We start from the raw sequence: 12,264 nt of genomic DNA on the forward strand, positions 1-12,264 counted from the left end.
CGGGCATGTACACGTGTGTTTACGTATGTGTGTGCGGGCATGTACACGTGTGTTTACGTATGTGTGTGCGGGCATGTACACGTGTGTTTACGTATGTGTGTGCGGGCATGTTTGTGTGTGTATATGCGTGTACATGTGTTTGTACGTGTGTGTGGTCTGCCCGTGTGAGTGTCTGTACGTGTGTTCTGCCTCTGTATGTACACATTTATGTGTGTCTGTGATCTGTCTGTGTGTGTGTGTACACACATGTGTGGGTGTGTCTGTGCGTTCTGCCTGTGTGTGGGTGTGTCTGTGCGTTCTGCCTGTGTGTGGGTGTGTCTGTGCGTTCTGCCTGTGTGTGGGTGTGTCTGTGCGTGCATACACAAGTATGGGTGTGTCTGTGCGTTCTGCCTGTGTGTGGGTGTGTCTGTGCATTCTGCCTGTGTGTGGGTGTGTCTGTGCGTGCATACACAAGTATGGGTGTGTCTGTGCGTTCTGCCTGTGTGTGGGTGTGTCTGTGCGTGCGTACAGCCTGTGTGTGGGTGTGTCTGTGCGTGCGTACACAAGTATGGGTGTGTCTGTGCGTGCATACACAAGTATGGGTGTGTCTGTGCGTTCTGCCTGTGTGTGGGTGTGTCTGTGCGTGCGTACAGCCTGTGTGTGGGTGTGTCTGTGCGTGCGTACAGCCTGTGTGTGGGTGTGTCTGTGCGTGCGTACACAAGTATGGGTGTGTCTGTGTGTTCTGCCTGTGTGTGTGCGCGCGTGCGTACGTACGTACACAAGTATGGGTGTGTCTGTGTGTTCTGCCTGTGTGTGGGTGTGTCTGTGTGTTCTGCCTCTGTGTGTGTGTGTGTGTACATGTATGGGTGTGTCTGTGTGTTCTGCCTGTGTGTGTGTGTATGTACACATGTATGGGTGTGTCTGTGTGTTCTGCCTGTGTGTGTGTGTATGTACACATGTATGGGTGTGTCTGTGTGTTCTGCCTGTGTGTGTGTGTATGTACACATGTATGGGTGTGTCTGTGTGTTCTGCCTGTGTGTGTGCGTACGTACACAAGTATGGGTGTGTCTGTGTGTTCTGCCTGTGTGTGGGTGTGTCTGTGTGTTCTGCCTCTGTGTGTGTGTGTGTGTGTGTACATGTATGGGTGTGTCTGTGTGTTCTGCCTGTGTGTGTGTGTATGTACACATGTATGGGTGTGTCTGTGTGTTCTGCCTGTGTGTGTGTGTGTGTACACATGTATGGGTGTGTCTGTGTGTTCTGCCTGTGTGTGTGTGTATGTACACATGTATGGGTGTGTCTGTGTGTTCTGCCTGTGTGTGTGTGTGTGTACACATGTATGGGTGTGTCTGTGTGTTCTGCCTGTGTGTGTGTGTACACATGTATGGGTGTGTCTGTGTGTTCTGCCTGTGTGTGTGTGTGTGTGTACACATGTATGGGTGTGTCTGTGTGTTCTGCCTGTGTGTGTGTGTACACATGTATGGGTGTGTCTGTGTGTTCTGCCTGTGTGTGTGTACACACATGTATGGGTGTGTCTGTGTGTTCTGCCTGTGTGTGTGTGTGTCTGTGTGTTCTGCCTGTGTGTGTGTGTGTGTGTGTGTGTAGCCGGTCTCCCTGATTTAACGCCCTCTATCATTTGGCACTCCTCTCTGAAGCGGAGACGATGTGAATCATTTTGTCTGTGTGCATTGACTGGTCTGTCGGGGGACACTGGGCCGGTGCTTGCTCGCTGCATGACCTTGTTAACCCCAGGAGTCTCTCTGAATCCCCCCCCCACCCCGTCCCACTGCAGGGCTACACCTCGTTCTGGAATGACTGTATCTCAGCAGGACTGCGAGGTTGCATCCTGGTGGAATTGGCCCTGAGGGGGCGAATACAACTGGAGCCCCCCACCCTTCGCCGCAAGAGCTTACTCAACCGCAAGGTGGGTCATGTCAGGAGGGAGGGGGTGTCAGAGCTACACCTGGGAGGATGGTTGGGAGTTTGGGGGGCTGATCGACTGCAGTGTGCATCGCAGTGCAGTGTACGGTCGCTCCCCCTGGGAAGGGAGGTGGCGAGGCAACTGTGGGGGTTGAGGTGGGCCCGTCCTCCAGCCGTAAGGCTCCCGCCCTGACCTCAGACACCCGACACCCACCACCTCCTTCCTCTCCTCCCCTCCCAGGTCCTCTTCAAATCGGACGCTCCAACCGGCGACGTTCTGCTGGACGAGGCGCTCAAGCACATCAAGGTGACTGAGCCCGCCGAGACGGTGCAGAACTGGATCGAGCTGCTCACCGGTAAGGGAGGGGCTGGGGGAGGGGGGCCCCTGCGCGGTTCACCCCAAACCGGGTTCACTCTGTCAGGCTCTCCCACCCTAACCTGCACATCCCTGGGGCACTATGGGACAATTTAGCATGGCCAATCCACCCTAACCTGTACATCCCTGGGCACTACGGGACAATTTAGCATGGCCAATCCACCCTAACCTGCACATCCCTGGGGCACTACGGGACAATTTAGCATGGCCAATCCACCCTAACCTGTACATCCCTGGGGCACTATGGGACAATTTAGCATGGCCAATCCACCCTAACCTGCACATCCCTGGACACTATGGGACAATTTAGCATGGCCAATCCACCCTAACCTGCACATCCCTGGGGCACTATGGGACAATTTAGCATGGCCAATCCACCCTAACCTGCACATCCCTGGCCTGTGGGAGGAAACCCAGGCCGACACAGGGGGACAGTGAAAACTCCACACAGACTGTCACCCCGAGGGTGGGGTCGAACCCGGGTCCCGCGATGTTTGTCCTAATCTCTGCGTTTCTGTGTTCTCTGTTTCTGCCCACCACCTCCTCACCGCTTGACCGTGCCTCCCCCCTCCCCGCCACCGCGGTGCACCGGCAGGCGAGACGTGGAATCCCCTGAAGCTGAACTACCAGATCCGTAACGTGCGGGAGCGGCTGGCCAAGAGCCTGGTGGAGAAGGGGGTGCTGACGACGGAGAAGCAGAACTTCCTGCTGTTCGACATGACCACCCACCCGGTGACCGACGGCACGCTCAAGCAGCGGCTGGTCAAGAGGCTGCAGGACGCCTTCCTGGGCAAGTGGGTGCGGGAGCCCCAGCGCATGGACACGCGCCTGCTGGCCCTCACCCTCCTGGCCCACAGCTCGGACGTGCTGGAGAACGCCTTTGTCCCACTGGCCGACGACCAGTACGAACTGGCCACCAGCCGCTCGCGCGAGCTGCTGGAGCTCAACCCGGACGCGGAGTCCGCCAAGCCCAACGCCAACGAGATGGTCTGGGCCGTAATGGCCGCATTCACCAAGTAGCCTCTTTTTTTCCCCCCCCCCTGCCAGAGTCTGGGATTGCGGGTCTTTGGGTGTGTTTTTTTTTTTGGTGTGGTGCCATTTTGGGGGAAAGTGGACCTCGTGCTGATGGTCGTCACCGCCGCCTGGAGGAGGAGGAGTCTGGGATTGCGGGGGGTGTTCCTTTGGTGCTGGGAGTGGGGCCAAGTTGTTGGTGGAAGGGGGGAGGACAGGTGGGGTTCAATTGATTGCACAGCTAGTACAGCCACCCCCACCCCCCCCCACTCATTTCCCTCCCTCGCGCTGGACCGAGGGCCAACCCGGGGGGGTATAACGTAAGAACAGATTTGCCTTGCTAAGCCACTTGAAGGCTTCACTTTTATCTCTTTTTTTTTTCCCTTTCACCAACCTTGCGCCCTCACCCCCCCCAAATAAACCAAACCCTGCTCTTTGAGTTGACCATCCAGCAGTTGATGTCAACTAAAGTGGTGGCCATCTTTGTTGCTGGTGTCATCTGGAATGGTGGCCATTTTGATGCTGGTGTCGCCTGGGATGGTGGCCATCTTTGATGCTGGTGTCGCTTGGAATGGTGACCATTTTTGATGCTGGTGTCGCCTGGGATGGTGGCCATCTTTGATGCTGGTGTCGCTTGGAATGGTGACCATTTTGATGCTGGTGTCGCCTGGGATGGTGGCCATCTTTGATGTTGGTGTCACCTCAGGTGGCAGACATTTTTGATGCTGGTGTCACCTGGGGTGGTGGCCATCTTTGATGTTGGTGTCACCTCAGGTGGCAGACATTTTTGATGCTCGTGTCACCTGGGGTGGCGGCCATCTTTGTCGTCAACTGGTGTGGCGGCCATCTTTGTCGTCAACTGGTGTGGCGGCCATCTTCAATGACAACACTGCAATACTCAGGCGTACACACACCACCCTCCGCCCTTCATGGCAGGGTGCCATAGTGCAGAGGCCGTATATCAGGACCTTCCTCTCTCACTCCTGTGATGCTTCCCCCTCGGACCCTGCCCTGTCCATCCTTTGACCTCTCGGGTTGTGGGGAACAATGATTCAAACTCTTCACGTTTCGCAGCGAATCCTGGTCTGATGCCTTACGATGATCGTTACTGTTGAGTGAGGTGCGACTTCATTATGAATGCAGATTGTTTTTTTCCCCTTTTGTTTCTCTCTTTCTTTTCCTGTGGAAATGTCCCGTGACCCTGAGACGCCATCTGCCTCGGTTCAAACAGGGTCCAACTCCTCATGCCCATCCGAACCCTTGCCCCACCCCCTCCAGGGCCCCCCGCCCCTCTCTCTCTCTCTCTCTCTCTCTCTCTCTCTCTCTCTCTCTCTCTGTCTCTCTCTCCGTCTCTCTCTTCTTCCCCCCCCTCTGTCTCTCTCTCCCCCCTTTCCTCCCTCTCTCTCTCTCCCCCCCCTTTCCTCCCTCTCTCTCCCTCCCCCCTTCCTCCCTCTCTCTCCCTCCCCCCCTTCCTCCCTCTCTCTCCCCCCCCTTCTCCACTTCCCCTGTCTCTCTCTCTCTCTCTCTCCCCTTCCTCCCCGTCCCTTTCTTTTCCCTGCTTCCTCTGTCTGTATCTCTCTGCGTCTCTCTTTCAGTCCCCCCCCCCCCCACACACACACACACACACACACACAAATGTGCATTTTCTGGGCTAGCCTCACCTCCCTTCCACCCCCCCCCCCCCCCTCCAATCCTCGGTTACCGTGGTGAGTGTAGGGGGTAGCTGGTGGTACTTCCCGAAATCCGTTCCTCTCCCCTCGGAATCCTGGGCTGGGGGCACAGTAAGTACAGCCTGCAGCCGATCCAGTCTGCGCTGGGCTGGGGGGGGGGGGGGGGGGGGGGAGAGCTGTCCCCACTGAGACCCCTTCGACCACCCCCTTCCCTTCCCTTCCCTTCCCTTCCCACACTACATTCCAGTCTGTAGCTCCTAACGGAGTGCTGAAGATCCTATTCCAGAGGGCGGGAGGCTTCGACCGGAGTGGGGGGGCTCCTCAAAAGTTTTCACCCGGTCTGGATCCAGTTTGGATCTGGATATTTCTGATGGCTGTTTAGGAATTTTTGTTCCGTTAACGTTCACTCCCCACGAATCCTTCGGTAGTTTATAATGTAATCAATTTCGCTGCGTCAAATAAATTTCGATTAGTTTAACATTTCTGGTTTCTCCAAGTCGGTCACATCTGCTTCCTGGGAGCCGGTAACCAATTACCCCCCCCCCCCCCCCCCCCACCCACCTTACACCTGCAGAAGGGGGGGGTGGGGGGCGTCTCTCTCTGTGTTAGTCTCAGAGACGTTCACCCCCCAATCCCCCACAGAAGGGGGGGACGTCTCTCTCTGTGTTAGTCTCAGAGACGTTCCCCCCCACTCCCCCACAGAAGGGGGGGACGTCTCTCTCTGTGTTAGTCTCAGAGACATTTTCTGCCCCCCCCCCCCCCCCCCCCCCCCAACCCACAGAAGGGGGGGGGCGTCTGGGGTCAAGGGTTCCAGAGTGTGACGCTGGAAAAGCTCAGCACGTGGGTTTGGGACTGGGACAACGCGGAGGGAGGGGGGGAAATAAGGAACCTGGTGATGTCCGCATTGACCCCGTGGGTCCCCAAGCTGCCATCTTGGCACCGCCCTCCTGACCTGCCCATCGTCCCTGTCCCATCTGTCCACTGCACCCTCCTCTCTGACCTACCACCTTCTCCCCCCACTCACCCCCACCCCACCCCCCTGGCCACCAGACCTTCATCAGCTCCTGACCTCTCACCCCCTCCTCCCATTTATCTCTCAGCCCCCCCTCCCCCCCAGCCTCATTCCTGATGAAGGACCTCTTGCCCGAAACGTTGACTCTCCTGCTCCTCGGACGCTGCCTGACCTGCTGGGATATCCCCCCGGGTGTCTGGGGTCAGGTCCAGCCCTGGTGGGGGGTGTGGGAGAGGAGGAGAGGCCGGTTCTATCCTGAGGAGAGGGGGGGGGTTGTTTGGAACAGACCTGCCCCATCGTGCTGTTCCTGACAGGACCGTTGGGAGGGGGGGGGGGGGGGGGGGGTGGAGGTGGGAGGGCGCAGCTCAACACTGCCTCCTCCAGCGCAGTTGGGAAACTGCGATAACCGCTGGCCGAACCGCAGTGCCCACGAAATCACTTTGTGGGTGTGTTGGCAGAACACCACCACACCGCTCTCCCCTGGTGTGGAATCAAAAGATTGGGGGGTTTTTTTCCCCCCTCTGGTTGGTGTCATTCGAACACAAGTGTGTTCGGCCAAGAAGGTGAGCTGTTTAATTCAGTGAGATGTTGCTGCGGTGTTCAGGATTGGAATTTGTGTTTGGTTTTGGAGACGGCACGGTGGCTCGGTGGTTAGCACCGCTGCCTCATGGCACCAAGGGACCTGGGTTCAGTCTCCCCTCGTCAGGAGATGATCTGTGTCCTTGGGTTTCCTCGATCCACCCTAACCTGCACATCCCTGGGCACTATGGGACATGGCCAATCCACCCTAACCTGTACATCCCTGGGCACTATGGGACATGGCCAATCCACCCTAACCTGTACATCCCTGGGCACTATGGGACATGGCCAATCCACCCTAACCTGTACATCCCTGGGCACTATGGGACATGGCCAATCCACCCTAACCTGTACATCCCTGGGCACTATGGGACATGGCCAATCCACCCTAACCTGCACATCTCTGGACACTATGGGACATGGCCAATCCACCCTAACCTGCACATCCTTGGGCACTATGGGACAATTTATCATGGCCAATCCACCCTAACCTGCACATCCCTGGGCACTATGGGACATGGCCAATCCACCCTAACCTGTACATCCCTGGGCACTATGGGACATGGCCAATCCACCCTAACCTGTACATCCCTGGGCACTATGGGACATGGCCAATCCACCCTAACCTGTACATCCCTGGGCACTATGGGACATGGCCAATCCACCCTAACCTGTACATCCCTGGGCACTATGGGACATGGCCAATCCACCCTAACCTGCACATCTCTGGACACTATGGGACATGGCCAATCCACCCTAACCTGCACATCCTTGGGCACTATGGGACAATTTATCATGGCCAATCCACCCTAACCTGCACATCCCTGGGCACTATGGGACATGGCCAATCCACCCTAACCTGCACATCCTTGGGCACTATGGGACAATTTAGCATGGCTAATCCACCCTAACCTGCACATCCTTGGGCACTATGGGACAATTTATCATGGCCAATCCACCCTAACCTGCACATCCCTGGGCACTATGGGACATGGCCAATCCACCCTAACCTGCACATCCTTGGGCACTATGGGACAATTTAGCATGGCTAATCCACCCTAACCAGCACATCCTTGGGCACTATGGGACAATTTATCATGGCCAATCCACCCTAACCTGCACATCCCTGGGCACTATGGGACATGGCCAATCCACCCTAACCTGCACATCCTTGGGCACTATGGGACAATTTAGCATGGCTAATCCACCCTAACCTGCACATCCTTGGGCACTATGGGACAATTTATCATGGCCAATCCACCCTAACCTGCACATCCCTGGGCACTATGGGACATGGCCAATCCACCCTAACCTGCACATCCCTGGGCACTATGGGACAATTTAGCATGGCCAATCCACCCTAACCTGCACATCCCTGGGCACTATGGGACAATTTAGCATGGCCAATCCACCCTAACCTGCACATCCCTGGGCACTATGGGACAATTTATCATGGCCAATCCACCCTAACCTGCACATCCCTGGGCACTATGGGACATGGCCAATCCACCCTAACCTGCACATCCCTGGGCACTATGGGACAATTTAGCATTGCCAATCCACCCTAACCTGCACATCCCTCGGGCACTATGGGACAATTTAGCATGGCCAATCCACCCTAACCTGCACATCCCTGGGCACTATGGGACAATTTATCATGGCCAATCCACCCTAACCTGCACATCCTTGGGCACTATGGGACAATTTATCATGGCCAATCCACCCTAACCTGCACATCCCTGGGCACTATGGGACATGGCCAATCCACCCTAACCTGCACATCCCTGGCCACTATGGGACAATTTAGCATGGCCAATCCACCCTAACCTGCACATCCCTGGGCACTATGGGACAATTTAGCATGGCCAATCCACCCTAACCTGCACATCCCTGGGCACTATGGGACAATTTATCATGGCCAATCCACCCTAACCTGCACATCCCTGGGCACTATGGGACATGGCCAATCCACCCTAACCTGCACATCCCTGGGCACTATGGGACATGGCCAATCCACCCTAACCTGCACATCCCTCGGGCACTATGGGACAATTTAGCATGGCCAATCCACCCTAACCTGCACATCCCTGGGCACTATGGGACAATTTAGCACGGCCAATCCACCCTAACCTGCACATCCCTGGGCACTATGGGACAATTTAGCACGGCCAATCCACCCTAACCTGCACATCCCTGGGCACTACGGGACAATTTAGCACGGCCAATCCACCCTAACCTGCACATCCCTGGGCACTACGGGACAATTTAGCACGGCCAATCCACCCTAACCTGCACATCCCTGGGCACTATGGGACAATTTAGCATGGCCAATCCACCCTAACCTGTACACCATTGGACTGGGGGAGGAAACTGGAGTAAACGCACACAGACAGGGGGAGAGAATGCACAAACCCCACACCGACAGTCACCTGAAGGTGGAATCGAACCTGGGTCCCCTGGCACTGTGAGGCAGAGGTGCTAACCGCTGAGCCACCGTGCCGCCTCTGGGTCATCACCCAGGCCATCTGCTAGCTCAGCAACTCCTCTCACCCCTACTGCCCCCTCACCTCTGAACCCACCTCTCACAGACCCCCTCTGAGTTATCAAAGCACATGCCGGTGTCTGACAGTTACTGAGAGTGACCACAAGGTGGCAGAGGGAGCACAGGGACAGCAGCTCCGAGAATTCCCGAACCACACTCTCTTAACTCACCCTCTCTTGTCTATCGTGGTCACCCACCCACCCACGACAGCACCAGCAAGTGCCCTTCAAAGACCCGCTGCAGTCAGCAAGCAAGACTCACGTCCTTTACAAAATACCGTGCAAGAACTGGAACAAACATTACACTGGACAAGCAGGCAGAAAACTAGCCCCCAGGATCCATCAACACCAATTAGTCAAAAAAACGACATGACCCTCTCGTACAGATGAGGGAGGACACCACTTTGACTGGGACAACACATCCATCCCAGGACGAGCTGCACAGAGACGCGCACGAGAACTCCTGGAAGCGTGGCACTCAGTCCGAAGATTAGGTGCAGGTTAGGGTGAATTGGCCGTGCTAAATTGCCCGTAGAGTTAAGTGCATTCGTCAGGGGTAAATATGGGGAATGGGTCTGGGTGGGTTACTCTTCGGAGGGTCAGTGTGGACTTGGTGGGCCGAAGGGCCTGTTTCCACGCTGTCGGGAACCTAATCCAACCGGCACTCTATCAACAAACACATTGAGTTGGACCCCATTTACCACACTCTTTTCCCCCCCCCCCCCAACCTTGAGAAAAAGAACAGGAAATGTCATCACCACAGGAAATGACATCACCAACCCAAGGAAACCCAAACAGATGAATAGAAAGCAGGAGCCATCCTCAATGCTTTGTCCAGAGGCTCACTGAAGATGTTATCCGGCCGGGTGACGAAACGTCTGGAAATGAACTTTCCAGCTCAGCGAGCAAACCGACATCCAGAACCTCAACCTGAGCTACCAATCTTCTCAAAACTCGCTAAGACTTTCTGTTTTAGAGAACATTAGTGACATTTAGTTGGTATTCAATAGAGTAAAGGGAGTTTAACGCTATTTAAACCAACTGCCTGCTGTCCCTGTCCAAGGAGTGTTTGATGGGAAGATGTTGTAAAGGGAGCTATACTCTCTAACTCTGTCCCTGGGATGGGGGGAGGGGGGGGGAACAGTGTAGAGGGAGCTTTACACTGTATCTAACCCTGTGCTGTCCCTGTCCCTGGAATGGAGGGGGGGACAGTGTAGAGCGAGCTTTACTCTGTATGTAACCCCGTGCTGTCCCTGTCCCTGCGATTGGGGGGGGGGCACAGTGTAGAGGGAGCTTTACTCTGTATCTAACCCTGTGCTGTCCCTGTCCCTGGGATGGGGGAGCAGTGTAGAGGGAGCTTAACTCTGTATCTAACCCTGTGCTGTCCCTGTCCCTGGGATGGGGGGAACAGTGTAGAGGGAGCTTTACTCTGTATCTAACCCCATGCTGTCCCTAGGGTGGGGGGACAGTGTAGAGAGAGCTTTACTTTATCTAACCCCGTGCTGTCCCAGTCCTGGGAGTGTTTATACACTCTTTCCCCCACCCCCCCCCTCCAATCAATGTAGAGGGAGCTTGACTCTGTAATTCAACCCAGTCCTGTGATAGGGGAGCAGTGCAGAGGGAGCTTTACTCTGTATCTAACCCTGTGCTGTCCCTGTCCCTGGAATGGGGGGGGGGACAGTGTAGAGGGAGCTTTACGCTGTATCTAACCCTGTGCTGTCCCTGTCCCTGGAATGGGGGGGGGTGACAGTGTAGAGGGAGCTTTACTCTGTATCTAACCCTGTGCTGGCCCTGTCCCTGGGATGGGGGAGCAGTGTAGAGGGAGCTTTACTCTGTATCTAATCCTGTGCTGTCCCTGGGATGGGGGGGGGGGAGCAGTGTAGAGGGAGTTTTACTCTGTACCTAACCCCGTGCTGTCCCTGTCCCTGGGATGGGGTGACAGTGTAGAGGGAGCTTTACTCTGTATCTAATCCTGTGCTGTCCCTGGGATGGGGGGGGACAGTGTAGAGGGAGCTTTACTCTGTACCTAACCCCGTGCTGTCCCTGTCCCTGGGATTGGGGGGGGGACAGTGTAGAGGGAGCTTTACTCTGTATCTAACCCCGTGCTGTCCTTGCTGTGCAATGGTTGGTGGAGAACAGTGTAGAGGGAGCTATACGTTTAATCAGGAAGAGCAGGGAGGTGTAATTTGAGTCTACCCTCTGTAGAATCAGGGCTCTTCACCCCACACACTCGATACTGACCCAGCAATGACACTCCTCCTGCACACCTTGGTCTCTCGCCTGTTATTTCATCTGGAAACTTTGTTAGAATATCGCGAGCAAGACAAAACCATTTTGCCGTCACTTGATGGTAATGGGAGCTTCCTGGTGTCTGGTTGAGGGAAGAGGGGGCACATTCCCAGATTAAATGCTCTGCACGCTGCCACACCGAATCACAGCAGAGTTTGCAACAGGAACTGAGGGAGGGGAGGGGGGTCTGGTGCTCTGAGCGAGCTGTGCAGATACTCAAGCAGCAGAAAAGCCACAGAGGGGAACACAGACCATTCAGGATGATTGGTAAACAGAAAGTGTACGCCCCCCACGAGGTGAGGATTTGTTTTTAATGTGAGGCGGTCGCTCAGAGATACCAGAGGAAGGTCAGGAGAAAGGAGGAATTGAGGGGGTTCTCACTCCCTGTGGAGAATGGGGGGACTGGCTCCCACAGGGAGGTGATAAACAGGTACGCATTGGAGGGGAAAGCTGTGTAAACACACAGGGTATAGAGGGATGGAAGGATGGGGAGGGGAGGTGGGAGTATGGTGCTGTGTTTCATCGAAATGGGGACAGAGCCGAAGGCAGGAATGGACAGCTCCTGAACTGGAAAACATCCCCCCCCCCCCCCCCCCCCAAACAAACTATCGACCAGCAACCTCCCGATATTACTCTGGCTCTGTGTATCCTCCTACACCTCCTCCCTTTCTCTGTCACCCCCTCCAGCCCCCTACACCCCCTCCCTATCTCTGTCACCCCCTCCAGCCCCCTACACCCCCTCCCTATCTCTGTCACCCCCTACACCCCCTCCCTATCTCTGTCACCCCCTCCAGCCCCCTGCACCCCCTCCCTATCACCGTCACCCCCTCCAGCCCCTACACCCCCTCCCTATCTCTGTCACCCCCTCCAGCCCCTACACCCCCTCCCTA

The 12,264-nt window shown here is 55.8% G+C and overlaps 2 protein-coding genes across 2 annotated transcripts in view; one reads left to right on the top strand and one right to left on the bottom strand.

The window, feature by feature from the left end:
• LOC140460084 (FACT complex subunit SPT16-like) overlaps nucleotides 1–75 on the bottom strand; it is a 30,859-nt gene extending 30,784 nt beyond the window's left edge. The window contains 1 exon segment of the mRNA XM_072554486.1: nucleotides 58–75. Coding sequence (XP_072410587.1) covers nucleotides 58–75 — 18 coding nt within the window.
• Nucleotides 74–5,431, top strand: LOC140460085 (Golgi phosphoprotein 3-like). Its single transcript, XM_072554487.1, has 4 exons — nucleotides 74–91; nucleotides 1,769–1,900; nucleotides 2,138–2,252; nucleotides 2,868–5,431. Exons 1-4 carry the CDS (start codon nucleotides 74–76, stop codon nucleotides 3,290–3,292), a joined length of 690 nt encoding a protein of 229 aa, XP_072410588.1. The 3' UTR covers nucleotides 3,293–5,431.
• The last annotated feature ends 6,833 nt before the right edge of the window (nucleotides 5,432–12,264 follow it).

This window comes from Chiloscyllium punctatum, chromosome 36 (assembly GCF_047496795.1).
Source record: "Chiloscyllium punctatum isolate Juve2018m chromosome 36, sChiPun1.3, whole genome shotgun sequence".
Taxonomy (NCBI): Eukaryota; Metazoa; Chordata; class Chondrichthyes; order Orectolobiformes; family Hemiscylliidae; genus Chiloscyllium; species Chiloscyllium punctatum.